At 41.1% G+C, this 16312-nt stretch overlaps 1 protein-coding gene across 6 annotated transcripts in view; it reads left to right on the top strand.

Moving 5' to 3' along the window:
- Nucleotides 1-16312, top strand: part of ssbp2b (single stranded DNA binding protein 2b) — a 324475-nt gene that overhangs the window by 269552 nt on the left and 38611 nt on the right. For all 6 annotated transcript variants that reach the window (XM_072281282.1, XM_072281281.1, XM_072281279.1 and 3 more), the window contains 2 exons: nt 3822-3895; nt 4215-4282. In XM_072281282.1, the coding sequence (XP_072137383.1) occupies nt 3822-3895; nt 4215-4282 (142 nt within the window). The remainder of the gene's footprint in view (nt 1-3821; nt 3896-4214; nt 4283-16312) is intronic.

Genomic DNA, 16312 nt, shown 5'->3' with positions numbered 1-16312 from the left:
GCCAAATCATACCAAATAACACATAAAAATACACAGCCTATATAAAGTAGAAATAATGTATGTACAGTGTAGTATCACTTAACCGGAATCGGGAAGACAGCGCCGAGCACACTGATGATGGTGTGTTAGGCTGAGGTGGAGATTGGGGTGATGCAGTGGTCCCAACCTCCAGGCCGCGGACCAGTACCGATCTGCGAAGTGTGCAACGGTAGCCGGGATGCACCTAGTGCATCTTTAAGAAAAAGCCGAAATAAACAAGCTAATTAATTAGGTGCTGCCCAGCATGTAAATGTTGGCCCAGATCAGGATATCACGAGCGATTGCCGATTGCGTCGCCTCTGATCTGGGCCGACATTTACTTGCCAGGTGGTACCTAATTAATTAGCTTGTTTATTTTGGCTTTTTTCTTAAAGATGTGCTGGGCGCGTCCCGGCTACTGCTGCACCACTGCATTCTTCACAGCAACATATCGGTCCGTGGCCTGGAGGTTGGGGTGGTGGGACACTGGGGTGTCATCTCATCGTCATCTGTTTCCATCAGGGCAGGCAGGTCATCTTCTATGTCTGCCTGCCTTGATGTCGAAGGTCGAGGTTTGTCGTCTGCTGTGGCTGATGTGGAAGGCTTGCTTGACTGCTTAGCCTCGTGCATTTTTCTATCATACAGTTCTTTGTAAGCACACAATCCATCCTGCAAATATGTCCTAAACCGACGTACCCTTTCAAATTTAAAGTCATACTTTTCTGCAGTCATTGCAGCGAAAATCTCATGCAGTTGCTTTACGTTCAGTTCCTGGGCGACTTCACTTTTGGTCCGTTCGCTACTGCATTTGGTTTCGATTGTTATCCTTTCCTCTTCCGATTGCATCAGCTCTTCATCTATCAGTTCTTGGTCATGGGATGCCAAAACCTCTTCAACATCATATTCGTCAACTTCCACAAGCCAAACTCACTTTATCCTTACTTTGTTCACTGCGATCGAAACGCTTAATTATGTCTAGTTTTACGCTAAGTGTAACACCCTTATGGGCTCTTCTAGGCTTTTCCGATACCTTAGGACTCATCTTGCTAACGATGCTCAAAATAAATCGACATAAAGCATGGATGCTCACAGGCACGTGTTTAAGCAATGCCGGCTAGAATGCAGTTCCAGGGGAGGAGCTTGGCTGCTCAGGGCGCGCGCTGTCTTTTTTGCGTGCTACCTTTTTTCGTAACAGTGAAAACACGTTCTGTTAGCGAAAAGAGGTAACTAATGTAGGTCTTTCGTAACAGCGAGGTGTCGTAAAGCGAACATTTGAAACGCGGGGACACCTGTATTGAGTGTTTTGCGCTGATTCCACATTAGAATGAGCTAGAGAGTCATGAGACACTCCCATGGGGGTGCTAGGGTGCGGTATTCATAAAAGGTTAGATCATCACATTCTTAGGAAGTCCACCACATGAAGACTGCTACTTAGTCTTTCCAGGAGAAGGTCCACCACTGCCATGTTCTTTGATTTGCCTTTCGCATGCCTATTGTGTCTCACCTTGTACTAATGTCACTGATAAGTAGTTTAAATATTTGATTTCTCAGGTTATGGTAGTTGAATGGCATTCAGGTTTATCACTGGCAGGACTGTCCTTGATGGTCCTCATAGAACGCAGAGCAGTTCAACACAATGCACACATACATGATGTTATCCTGACCTTTTAACCTACTCCAAGATTAATCTAACCTCCCTTCCACAAAGCATCCATTTTTCTATCATCTACATACATCATTTAATAGTTTCTGAAATGTCCCTAATGTATCTGCCTCTACCACACCCCTGGCAGCACTTTCCAAGCACTTGCCACTCTCTGTGTAAGAAAAAAAACTTATTTCTGACATCCCCACTATGCTTTCCTTCAATCACCTTAATTTTGCCCCCTAGTATTTGCCATTTCTGCCCTGAGAAAAGGTCCCTGCTTGTCCACTCCATCAATGCCTCTAAGAAGTCTCCTCTCATTCTACTTTGCTTCAAAGAGAAAAACCCAAACTCACTCAACCTATCCTCATAAGACATACTCTCTAATCCAGGCGACATCCTTGTAAATCTCCTCTGCACTGTCTCCAAAGTGACCAGCACTGAACACAATACTCTTAAGTGTAGTCTAACCAGGGTTTTATAGAGCTGCCTTTGAACCCCCATGTTCCTAGTCTGAACCTCTTACTGAGGAATACAAGTTGCCTTTGTTTGATTTCTTTTAGAGTTGGATTGTTCTGGTAAATTAGCCACCATTCTTGCTTGACAGGGTTCCACGACATGTGTATGGGCTAGTCAGCATGTCTGCATTCACTCATGCACAAAGTAACATGCTCCTGTACAGGCATTCATACTGCTGTTCTTTCCCTCACTCACCCTGGCTTCCTGAGGGAGGGAGGTTGGTGCTTTCGCTGGAGCAAGTGGGGGGTGATGGAGGGTTGATGCTTTTGCTGCTGCATGTGCGTGGGGGGCTTTGGGGCTCTGACATTTCTGTCGTTCATTCTTTGAGGTTTTCTTTTTTTTCTGAATGCCTGCAGAGAGTAAGAATTTCAGGTTATATATTCTCTGATATACATTCTCTGATATTAAATTGAACCATTAATCCTTGGGGGTTGTCAGCTGGAGGATGAAGAGAGGTAAGGGAAGGATGTGAGGTGTTGTACTGGTGAGTGAGGTCTCTGGAGACGATCTGCAGAAGTAGTTGGTAGCAGCGGGACAGAGAAAATTTTGCAGTAGGGGAAGGGTGAGAAAGTGGTTGTAGTGTTAGTAGGTTAGAAAGGTAAAATTGAAGAGAGAGAGGATGAAAGTAAGGTTGGAAGAAGGAGGTCCAAACCAGAGTAGCAGGAGGTCATAGGGTAAGTGGGTTATTGGAGGAGGATACTCTCAAACACAGAGGATCAAAAGTCTATTTCTGAAGATAGTATATATTAACTTTATCTTTTGCCTCTAATTTTTCTTAACTTCTAAGTTTTTTTTGCATCACACTGCCTAATGTTTAAAATGCCTCTGAATTCCAGAAATAGTTAATCTTTTATTTATTTACTCAATTTCTTAATTAGTTAGCTGTTTAGGGTTACTTAGTTACCAATGTGCCCACACCGACCAATTATACCCATGTAACTAATTAACCTACTAACTCCTATATGTTTGGGATTTGGGAAGAAACCAAAACAGCTGAAGGAAATGCAGGTGGTTACAGGGAGAATGTACAAACCCCTTACTGACACAGCAGGAACTGAACCCAGAACACTGGCACTATAATAGCATTGTGCTAACCGCTATGCTACCGTGCCACCTCTGGTTAAGCCGTGAGCTTTTAATAAAGCTTCCATCCCAGCATTAAAATTGTTGCGTTTTCTGGGGAATGGTCTTTAGGCACATCCTGATTCAGGATGATTCACACAACAAGTAAATGCTCTAAAATCTGTTTCAAGCGATTTTTTTTAAAGAAGTATCTATAAGTACTGATTTGGGTCAGATATTGTGTTTGCATTTGAGCACAAACTTGTGAGGGCAAAACCATTTCTAAAAGCTGGCATCATTTTCTGTGTAGTTTATGCCAGAACCCTCAGTTTCTCCCAAAGCAGAATATTTATCTGTTTTCTGTTGGGGCAGTATATTTAATATGTAATGTTCTGAATTAATTCTGGTGCAGTTATTTAGTGGATGGCTCCAAAATACATTTCTGCTTAATACATATAATTTATGAAATATACAAATGAACTAAAATGTTTTATCTTTGCATTTGCCTTGATGTTTTGAAGGAATTTGATAAAATTGCAGGAGGATTAATTTGCATTTGTGACATTTTGACATTCAGGACATCCAACCATGGGTGGACCAATGCAGCGAATGACTCCTCCCCGGGGTATGGTTCCCCCCTTAGGACCCCAGGTAGTTAGTAACTGTCTTTATATTATTGACTATGTACATTTTTCACATGCAAGCTAATGTATCAATTATTCAGAATTACTTATTATTTTTAGCATGCTAAACTACATACATTTAAAAATGTTTGGCACAAAAATTCCATATTTTGATGTGGTTGTGGAGGTTTAAGTTTCCAGTAAGCTTTCAATATAATTTGTTTTGAAACAAAGGCCATCGTCCTCGTATTCTACTAGGGAAATCATTAATCTGCTTTCCTTTCTTTCCCCCTTCCTCTCTGGTTTTTGTTTTTTTATGGTAGTCTGACCCTTGGTTATCATTGCAGAGTTACGGAGGAGGGATGAGACCCCCACTGAATGCTTTAGGTGGTCCTGGCATGCCAGGGATGAACATGTAAGTAAAGCAATGAATTTGTATATTTCAACTTGGCAGCATCAACTGTCTCTCTCGATGTTGTTGGCGGAGCAAGGTTTAATAGATACAGACTGTAGATTTGGTCACTGATTCAGTTTTTATGATGTGTTCTAGTTCTAGTATGGTCGCTCTTTTTTTACTACTTTTGGGTGACTTTTGAATGAATTGGGGTGGAGTACCTGCACGCTTTCCATCCGTGCTGGGTTACGAGCTGGTGGTCTCTTTGGAAACTCACCCGGCAGAAGGCAATGGCAAACCACTGCTGTAACTTGCCTCGTACATGATTCCCCACTACGTCAGAGAGGCGTGGAGGAAAATCGTCCGCTAACCGGATGCAACATACCTTTCCTTTACAGAAATGCTAATTATGTTGCCTGTGAATGTGGAGATTACTGCACAGCTAAAACAGATTTTTTGGATGTAGTTTGTTTAAAATGGGGATCATTTTGGATAGTTGTTCATCCTAGGTTGAACTCAGGCAAAGTTATGTCTAACAAACCTGTTCAGTGAAGTGCAGTTCAAGATTTGAAACAGTCTTAAGGATTAAATTTTATTTTATAGCTTTAACAAAGTGAAGGCCCATTGCAGTATTGAATTGTGTGCAGTAGTTTTATTATTATCGTGCCATTATATTGTCAAATTTTCTGAAATAGAGTTTTATAAATATATTTTCTGAGGTTAAATTAGGATCTTAACCTTTTTGTTTGTAACCACATTTCTGGCATAAATTGTATATCTAACACTGGTAAGTGGGATTTTATTCATCTACCATGGTGGCTCAGTGGCTAACGCAGTACTTTTCATCACCAGCTGTAAGTTTGGGATTCGATTCTCACCACTGTCTGTAAGGAGTTTGTACGTTCTTGCCATGACTGTGTGGTTTCCTTTGGGCGCTCTGATTTCCTCCTACGTTCCAAAGGTCAGGGTTAAGAAATTGTGGGCATGCTATTCTGGAAGCATAGTGACACTTGCAGCACAATCCTTGCTGATTTGATTTGGCATGTACAGTACATTTCACTGTATGTTTCGATGTACATGTGATAAATAAACCTAATCTTAGCAGAGCGGTTGACCCTGTGAACAGGTCAGAAGCTGCTCATCAACTTCACTGAAGAAAAGCTTAACTGTGGGCTCATTAATTTTTCATGGGGATTAATATCATGTCAAATAGCCAGTGAACATCATAAACACAAGAGATTCTGCAGAGGCAGGAAATCCAGAACCAACACATGCAAAATGCTGGCGGGACTCATCAGGTCAGGCAGCACCTATGGAAATGAATAAATAATCAGTGTTTCAGGATGAGACCTTTCATCATTTCTGGGTAGGGATGGGGAAGATACTAGAATAAGAAGGTGGATGGAGGGGAAGGAGGACAAGCTTAGAAGGTGGTAGGTGAAGCTAGGTGGGTGGGAAAGGTAAAGGGCTGGGGAAAGAATCTGATAGGAAAGGAGAGTGGACTGTAGGAAGGAGGAGGGACACCAGAGCGAGGTGACAGGCAGGTGAGGAGAAGAGTGAAGCCAAAATGAAGAATTAAAGAAGGAAGGAAGGGGAGGGGAAAAACTTACTGAAAGTTGGAGAAATCGATGTTGATGCCATCAGGTTGGAGGCTACTAGATGGAATATAAGGTGCTGCTCCTCCAACCTGAGAGTGGCTTCATCATGGCAGAAGAGGTGGCTATAGACAACATGTTGGAACAGGAATGCAAATAGGAATTAAAATGGTTGGCCACCAGGAAATTCACTTTTTGCAGGTGAAGTGGAAGTGCTCGACGAAGCAGTCTCCCGATCCACGTCAGATCTCACCAGTGTACCAGAGGCCACATTGGGAGTGCTGGATACAGTAGCCGACCTCAAAAGATTCACAGATGAAGTGTTGCCTCACCTGGAAAGACCATTTAGGCCATGAACTGAGGTGAGGGAGGAGGTAAATGGGCAGGTGTAGCATTTCTGCTGCCAGCAGAGATAAGTGCCAGGAGAGAGATTAGTGGGAAGGGATGAATGGACTGAGGATACGATCTAGTCTGTCACAGGTAGAGCCCTCCCCACCATTGAGCAGAACTATATGGAGCATCCAGGAAAGTAGCATCCATCATCAAGGACCCCCACCACCCAGACCATGCTGTCTTCTCACTGCTACCATCAGGAAGGAGATACAGAAGCCTCAGAATCCATACCACCAGATTCAGGAAGTCATTACCCCTCAACTGTTAAGCTCTTGAACCAGAGGGGATAACTTCACTCGGCTTCACTTATCCCATCACAATTTATGGACTCACTTCAATGACTCTGTATTTATTGCTTGTTTGTTTGTTTGTTTATTTATTTTGTATTTGCATAGTTTGTTGTCTTTTGCACATTAGTTGTCTGTTCATCCTGTGGGTGTGGTCTTTCATTGATTCTGTTGTGTTCCTTTGATTTTATTAGGCATGCCTGCAAGAAAACAAATCTCAGGGTCATATGTGGTGACATATATGTACTTCGATAATAAATTCACTTTGAACTTTGAATCACAAAGAGAGTGATCCCAGTGGAAGGCGAAGAGTTGGGTAGGCAGGGGGGAGGTAAAGAGGCATTTGGTGGTGGAATCTCGTTGAAGGTGGCAGAACATGTGTAGAATAGTATATGTGGAGGCTCGAGTAGGTGAGGACGAGAGGAACTCTATTCCCATTAAGGCAGCGGGAGGATGGGGTGAGGGCAGCATCAGTAGTAGAGGAAGGGAAACCCCGTTCTTTGAAGGAGGAGGACAGTCTGATGTCCTCGAAAGGAAAGCCTCATCCGGGGAGCAGTTGTGGTAGAGACGAAGGAACCTATGGATCATGGGCATCTGTAGAAGTTAGTCATGGTTTTAGATGACATGCCGAATCTGTGCAAACTTCTAGGAAAGTAAAGGTGCTCCATGCCTTCTTTGTCATTGCACTTATGTACTGGTCCAAGAATAGATCCTCTGAAAGGATAACACCAAGGAATTTAAAGTCACTGACCCTCCCAATCTCTTATCCCCAAATGAGGACTGACTGGTGAACCTGTGGTTTCCTCCTCCTGTAGTCAATAATTAGCTCTTTGATTTTGCTGATACTGAGTGAGAGATTGTTATTGTAGCACCATTTGACCATATTTTCAATCTCACTCCTATATGCCGATTTATCACCAACTTTAATTCGGCCAGCAGCAGTGGTCTTGTCAGCACTTAAATGCGGCATAGAAGCTGTACTTAGCCTCACAGTCATATTTATAAAGGGAGTCGGTTCCCTCAAATATTTAAGAGGCATCGAGACAAGGACTTGAATCTCCAAACCATAGAAGGCTATGGACCACATGCTGGTAACTGGGATTATAGATAGGACTTGATGGATGCATGGATGTGGTTGATCAAAGGCTTGTGTCTGTGCTGTTAACCCTGGCTCAATGTACTCTACCTATATTGAAATGAAATATATGCTGAGGAGTTCCTGTTTAAAACCTTTTCATTAAATTGATGATCAAAAAAAGCTCTGTAAAATGAAGAAAATGCATGTATTACCTTTCAAGAAGATAGCAGAGGTGCGACGCATAGTGTCACGAAACAATATGAAATAAGTAGATTTATTGTGATGCTAATTTGTGCTTTGATGTTTATCCACTTTTGAAGAGTGTTCAAATACGGCTATTTAAAACATGTACTGTGCAATTAACTAGCATTTTCCCAAGAGACAGGGACAAACTTTTATGTTTTACTGGCAGACCTCTTCAACGCAGCTATTCACTAACGGTCCAAGAATATTAACACATATTCTCTGCATATTGTGCGCACACAATTATAATAAGCAATTTTGAGGTATTTTCTAAGTTTGCACCACCAGCAGGAAGTCTAGTCCAGCACACCCACAAATTGTTTGTGTGTATTTGGCAGTCAACCTAAACTCAGAAATCCCTGGCATTCCGTACCTCAATGTTACCTACAGTTCAAGTGCCTCAATGTGCAGGTCTCTGAGCACCACAGACGGTTCCACATGTATGTAATGAACAGAAATTAATGAAAAATAGAAAAAGTGAAGATCTCAAATCGTGTGTCATCAGCGTCAGAGTGAACAGTATACTGGTCGTGAAATAAGCAAAGGTCTATCACGACAAGCTGAAAATTGAAGGTAATTGTGAATCTTCAGCAGGCTGATTGCAGAAATTTAAGAAAAGGCACAGCTTTACAATTTTTATTGCGTCTGCTTATCATGAAAATCTAACACCAGAATAGGTCTATGATGCCGATTATTTTTATACCTTGCATAACGGCGTTAAATTTTTAATGTGTCACTGATGGAAGTTTAACATCCCAACAAGCCTACAATGTTGATTGCTTTTCTATCTTACATAAAACCTAAAAAAAGGTAAAATACAAATATGTGTACTGGAACCTTTTAAGCAAAGCATGGCATCGGAGGTAGAGACTGAAAACCTACCATTGTTTGTTATTGTTCAACAGCTGATTCAGGTATTTTGCTGAGGTGCTGTTTTTGTTACCCTGCGCACACTATATTTTCATTATATTAATAGTATGTAATAATTTTTACTGTTAAATACATATGTATGATGAACAAGTGCAAGACGGACTGCTTACTGATAGCACATAAATTCGGAATCAGAAATGATGGTGATACCAAGCTATCTCATCATATATTCCAAAATTCAGAACACTTCCAGCCCCAAGCATTTCAGATAAGGGGTATTCCACCAGTATTGGAGGGGATAGACTGGCTTTTGATCACATTTGGGATCGCTCTGCTGCCAGAGAGGGGAGAGGCTGCTGCTGTGCCCAGAGAACGTTACCCAGGTTTTCTGCATTATGAATATGGACTTGGACTATGGACTTATTTCAGTCTTACTGTTTTTTTTATATTCTGTGTTTTTCACCCAATCTTTCTCACTATTTCCTTGTGTGGGGGAGTGGGATTGGGGGAAGGGTGTTGACGACCCTGTTCTGCTTTTGTTTTTTTTGTGAGGGGAGGGAGGATTTGGGGTCAATAATCGTGCTGCTGTTCTTTTCCTTCTAGGTTTTGTGACTATCTGGAGAAGAAGGATTTCATAGTTGTATACTTGGATAATAAATGAACTTTTGAACCTTTTTAAACTTATAAATGTGAATACATTTGTTTAATTATTTAAGTAACCCTGAAGAACATATTTCTATGGAATTTAGATCACAAAATGAATATGGTTTGGAAAAAGAAACTGGAAAAGGCCACTAAAAATAAATTGGCATTGGGATCTTTTGAATCATGACTTTTTATTGGTTCATTCTATTTAAAATTGTGAAGAGTGGAGTGACATTTGCAATCTTCCAGTCCTCTGGGACCTTGTCAGAATCAAATGATTCTTGAAAGATCATAACCGATGTATCTGAACTCTGGGACATAGATTATTTGATCCAGTTGACTTATCCACCTTAAGACCTTTGAGTTTGCCTAGTACTTTTTCCTTTGTAATAGTAATGGCACTCACTCTTGTTCCCTGACACTCACAGACCTCTGGCACACTACTTGTGTATTCCACAGTGAAGACTGATACAAGGTACCTATTAAGTTCATCCACCATTTCTATGTTCCCCATTCGTTTATATCTACCTCCAAATTGTTATCATAAATGAATAAGAATTATGGAGCAGGCCACTAGATATTTTTGGCTGTTTGTTACAAACGTACTTTTAATCCCAATTATACAGAGTAATCACTACCAGTCATAACTAATGCCTTGTTTCTTTTGTTACTTAACGTAGAATCTCTCTCCTCCCTCTCCCCTCCCTCCCCCTTGCTCTCTGCCCCCACCCCCTGCTTCCCCTTTCTCCTCCCCCTCCCTCCTCCCTTTTTTGTAACTAACTACGTTCTGTAACATAATCAGCCCTCTGGCAACGTGATTAAACTTGCTAAATGCCACATGCATCAATCTTCATAAAATGTATCTCATGTGCCATCTTATTAGTGCTTGTGAAAATGCAAGTATTTGACTTGTAGGGGTAAGAAACCTGCTCTCCAGTTACCCAGCTCAGGAAATTGTACCATTGTACTTGCCTTATTATCTGTGAAATTTGGAAATGTAGTAATATATGAGCTGAATAATGACAGATCTGAAAAATGGCATAGACAATGGGATGAATAGCAGACATTTGGTAGGTTATCTTTAAAGCAGCAAATTACGTTGTGGTACATTTAGATAAGAAGAATTTTGAGAGGCAATATGAACTAAGTGGCATAAATTTCAGAAGATTTGGGAACTAAGACCAGGGTATATGACACAGTGATGTCTGCTAAAAAAAAAAATCGAAGTAACTAAAAGGAAGTTATTTAAAACTTTCCTAACCTCCCTTGAGACCTGTGTCTGTTTCTAGGTATCATGGATTAATAAGGATGTCGAGACCCAGAAAATTAAGTAGCAATTTACCAGAATATTATTGAGTTATTGAGCACTACAGAAACAGATCCTTCGGCGCATCTAGACCATGTTCAACTGTTATTCCATTGACACACAACTGAACCTTAGCCCTCCATACCACTCCCATCCATGTACTTGTCCAAATCTCTCTTAAGTATTGAGATCAAACCCACACTCACTGTTTCCGCGGGCAGCTCGTTCTACACCCTCACCACCCTCTGAGAGAAGTTTCCCTTCATGTTCACTTTTCACTCTTAACCCATGACATCTAGTTGTCGTCTCACCCAACCTCAGTGGATAAAGCCTGCTAGCATTATACACTACACTATACCAACAAGCATTATACCCCTCATAATTTTGTATACCTCCATCAAATCTCCCCTCATTCTACTATGTTCCATAGAATGAAGTTCTAACCTATTCAACCTTTCCCTATTGCTCAGCTCAATTCCTGGCAACATCCTTGTAAATTTCCTTATTGTAACATTCCTTATGTATTGCGCAGTACTGCTGCTGCAAAACAATAAGTTTCACAACTTATGTCAGTGATGTTAAAAATATCTGATTCTGATGTCCTTGTTTTACCTCAATGAACTGTGTGAGGATTTGATCTCTATGAACAGTATGCAAGATTATCTCTTCTCTCTTATCGCGATATATAAGAAAATAAATTAATTCCAATTCCACCCCATCTTTGATATGCAATATAATGAGCACAATAGACTGCCTAAGGAAGAAGTCAAACCTAGTTCCTGGGCCTGTGACATTGGCTGAATGAACAATTCCATTTCTGGTCATACACTAATAGTTCATTTCCACTTTCATAATGGAAGCCTGCGAGTCCATAGGAGTGCGTTGTTCCACCCTGAACATCTGCGAAGCCTGTAGCACTGACAATACCATCTTCATACATTTCAACTGGTCTCTACCAATGTTCCCGCTAAGGTGTGTGCACACATATCTTTTGCTACTAGTGCATAAAGGAATTTAAACTGCGCTCTAAAGGTTGTCGCCCTCTACCTCGTTTCCATGTTAAGTATATTTCACGATTGTACACAATCACGTCCCTTTCCCGTTTCTGATGCATGTGGTGTTGACAATGTGGAATTTGCAATAATTTGCAGATTTTAGAAATGGCTTATTTTTACTGTTTTTATTGAAAAAGTAATTGATTCAGTATGTCGAATTCCAAAGAAGCAAAGGGCGTGAAGCACAAAAGGATTGTTAGTTCGTTTCATGAAACAGTAGAAACTGCTATACCGAAAGCTCATGAGGTCAGGAAAGTGCAGCTATGAAAAGTATTTATATACAATACAGAAACTGGTGTTACCTGTGTGTATTGTCGTGATGCAAACATCACTGGAGAATTTGCAAGTGGGAAGTGGAGTGATAGTTGGAAACTGTATTTTTTAAGCCATCACTTAGCAAGCTAATCACATATGGACAATGTGCAAAAGCTCCGGTGAGAAAATCATGGCATGGTAAGGTGCCACATCTCTGATGGTTTGATCTGAAATGTTGACAAACTGTAGAGTTTGCCTGACTCCCAAATTCTTCCAACACTTTGCATGTTGTGCAGGATCCATCTTCTGCAATCTCTTGTGTCTCTACTTCTTTCTCTAAATATTTTACCTCAAATTGACCATTCCCATTCAACGACATGAGAAATGATTTTCATTTCTGCAACTACTTATTTACCGGGGGGGGGGGGGGGCGAAGGGATGGAACATCGACTCAGACCATGAGAGGCCTGCTTTCATGCCTTACAAGGTGCAGACTGGAAGTCTGTGTGGGGCGCCACTCTTATTATTTACATAAACCCTCATACAATACCTGAAACTTCCATTGCAATTGATCTTTTAAACCTACTTCCTAATTTCTCTTTTTAGTTTGCTTATCCAGCTTTTATACCCATGGTTTTTTTATTGTCAATTGATTGCATGCAATCTGCTTATTACTTGTAAAAACCCATGCTTAGGAATTGGAATTCATCATTAATAACATCGCAGTGAGTATAATGCTTCACAGAGCCAGTGATCGTAATTGGGGTTCAATTCCCAATGTACATGTAACAAACAAAGCTGCTAATAGTGCAGTTTTCTGTTACCGTACCCGTGTAAGACTGGTTAAAGTTGAGATTTAAAGTGATCTGTGTGTCTTTCTACACGTCGCCTAAGGCCATGAGGCAGATGCAGCAAATAATTAGGAAGACAAATGGTCTGTTGGACATGATTATCTAGTGTCCTGGCAACACTGCCCCTAGAGTACTGTGTACATTTTTGATTTCCTTAGCTAAGAACGATACACTTGCCGTCATATAGACAACAATGAGATTCATTAGACTGGTTCCAGAAATGACAGGTTTGTCAGAAATGAAAAATTAACAGCTTTAGAAATGATGTTTATTTGTCATATGGACATCAAAGCATTGAAATATATAGTGAATGTGTTATTTGTGTCAATGACAGCACAATCCATGGATGTGCTAGGGGTAGCCCACAAGTGTCACCGCGCTTTCAGTGCTAACACCACATGCCCACAGTTTATTAACTCTATATATAGAGTTTATAAATGGGGAAATCTCATTTGAATCTGAGATGAGCAGAAATTGCTTCTTACAAGAAGTGGACATTTTGAGTTCTCCATCTCAGAATACTCTAGAGAGTCAGTCATTGTGTTCATTCAAAATAGGGGTCAATTAGATCGGTGGACATAAAGGGAACCAAGGGATAGGGAAGTAGTGCAGGAAATTGGAATCAGGATGATCAGCCATAGTCTTGACAAATGCTAAAACTGGCTTGAAAGATCGTACAGCCACTCCTAGTAAAAGTTGGTTTCATTTTTCATGTATATCAAAACACACAGTGAAGTGCGTCATTTGCATCAAATTAGATCAGCGAGGATTGTGTTGAGCAGCCAACTATCAGGGATGATGGCAAAGCAGCAATGGCTGGAGCTCCTGGGGACAATTTGGAAGGGGCAGAATAGATATATCCCAAAGATGAGGAGGTATTCTAAAGGGAGGATGAGGCAACCGTGGCTAACTAGGGGAGTCAAAGTCAGCATGAAAGCAAAAGAGAGGGCATATAATAGAGCAAGAAAACCAGCAGAAGACAACTAAAAAAATATATAAAGAGAAAAAAAAGATGAAATAGGAAAGTAAACTAGCCAATAAAATCAAAGAGGACACCAAAAGTTTTTTCAGATATATAAAGAGTAAAAGAGAGGCAAGAGTGGATGTTGCACCACTGAACAATGACACTGAAGAGGTCATGCATCTTTTCACATTCTGTGTTAACAATTTGAATGATGGAGCTCATGGCTTTGTGGTCAAGTTTGCAGGAAGACTACAGAAGGGCTGAATAGATTGGGAGAATGAACAAATTGAATATAGTGTAGGGAATTGCATGGCCATGTACTTTGGTAGAAAAAAATAAGGGCATAGACTATTCTCTAGTAGGAGAAAATTCAAAAATCAGAGGTGCAAAGGGACTTGGGAATCCTTGTGAAAGATTCCCTGAAGATTAACTTACAGGTTGAGTCGGTGGTGAGAAAGGCAAATGCAATCTTAGCATTCATTTCAAGAGGACTGGAATACAAGAGCAAAGGTGTGATTCTGACGCTTTATAAGGCATTGGTCAGACTTCGTTTGGAGTATTGTGAGCAGTTTTGAGCTCCTTATCTAAGAAAAGATGTGCTGGCATTGGAGAATGATTCTGGGAATGAAAGGATTAACGTATGAGGAGTGTTTGAGGGCTCTGGGACTGTACCTACTGGAGTTTAGAAGAATGAGGGGGGAACTCATTGAAACCTATCGAATACTGAAAGGCCTGGGTAGAGTGGATGTGGAGGTGATTTCTCCTACAGTGGGCAAGTCTAGGATCAGATGGCTCAACTTAGAATAGAAAGATTTCAATTTAGAACAGTGATGAGAAAGAATTTCTTTAGCTAGTTGGTGGTGAATCTGTGGAATTCATTGCCACAGTCACCTGTGGAGGTCTATATTGAGTATATTTAACACGAAATACTCTGCAGATGCTGGGGTCCGTCCTGATGAAGGGTTCCGGCCTGAAATGTTGACTGATCGTTTCCACGGATGCTGCCTGACCTGCTGAGTTCCTCCAGCTTGTTTTGAGTAAATTTAAAATGGAGGTTGATTAGTTCTTGGCTAGTCAAGTCATCAAGGGTAACAGGCAGAAGGCAGGAGAATGGGATTGAGAAGGATAACAAATCAGCCATGATGGAATAGCGGAACAGACTCAAATGGCCGAGTGGCCTAACTCTGCTCCTGTGTCTTATGGTCACAAGTGTTGCCGCACTTGCCACAATGTTGCATGTCCACAACTCACTAACCTTGACTGTATGTCTTTTGGAACGTGGGAGGCATCCAGAGGAAACTGGCGTGGTCACAGGGAGAACGTATAAACAGGACAGACAGCAGCGACAATTGAACCCTGATTGCTATCACTGGCACTGTAATACTTTACAATAACTGCTATACTACCCTGCTGCCGCACTACCTTGTGCCACATCACACAAAAGTCTACTGTGGCGATCAGGAAAAGTGGGAGCAGAGGGAATGTGATGCTGTCATGTATAAGGGCCCTCCCTCCACCTTGTGTGTATGGATCTGGTCAGTTCCCTTCGCAGGGGGTACCCCTAAGCCACTGCAAGGTGTGGGCTGGATACAGGGCCCATTACCACCGTAGACAACTTGCAATAGAAGCAACAGATCTGTTTCACAAGAGTGTGACGCTTGAAAGGGTCTCTAGTGAATTATTTGACATAACATTGAAGAGTGCCACTGGGAGGTTAATTGTGTTAACATTGATGTGACAGTGTGTATCCTGTAATTGGCATCACACTTCTGAGCTGTGTACATTGTACTCTTGGTATTTCTGTGTGTTCGTAACAAGGACGGTATGTTTGGAACAAAAGATTCAGATCCTGCAAGTGGAAATGAAGGGTGCCTGAACTATGACCAATGGTCACTAATGGTCCTAAGATTTAGACATAGAAAAATGTGAGCAATTGGGTTCAATTTCTAAGCATAATCTGTACCCTGCTTACCCCTAAATTCAGTGCATTTAACCTGTATCTTAGACACCTCACATTTAAATATTCAACAAGGCTGAGTTAGTATTTGACTTGCCATTTTTTATCTCTAGAATCTGTGTTTATTGTGCATTTTAAAAACTTTTTGAATCGCAACCTATGTCCAATGGGACAAATCATAAACTCGAGATTCTGTAGATATTGAAAATCCGGAGCAACACATACAAAAATGCTGGATCTTAATGGTTGGGGTCTTTGATGATTTCCTTGTGGCTGCACTCCATGTAATTGTGCTCAGTGGTAGGGAGGGCTTTGCCTGTGATGGACTGGACCCTATCACTTTCTGTAGTCTTTTCTGTTCCTCAGCATTGGTGTTTCTATGCCGTGCTGTGATCCAACCATCTATAGAAGTTTTTGAAAGCTTTAGAATTCAATTGCAACAGAAGTATGATTAATATTGGGACAATTCAATCGGTTATCAATAATTGGGAATGGTCTTGATGAGCAAATTTTCATGGAAATTGTATTTCTGTAAAAAAGCTATTGAGTAGT

This window comes from Mobula birostris, chromosome 17 (genome assembly GCF_030028105.1).
Source record: "Mobula birostris isolate sMobBir1 chromosome 17, sMobBir1.hap1, whole genome shotgun sequence".
In the NCBI taxonomy this organism is placed as follows: domain Eukaryota; kingdom Metazoa; phylum Chordata; class Chondrichthyes; order Myliobatiformes; family Myliobatidae; genus Mobula; species Mobula birostris.
This window is presented reverse-complemented; position numbering and strand designations above follow the sequence as displayed.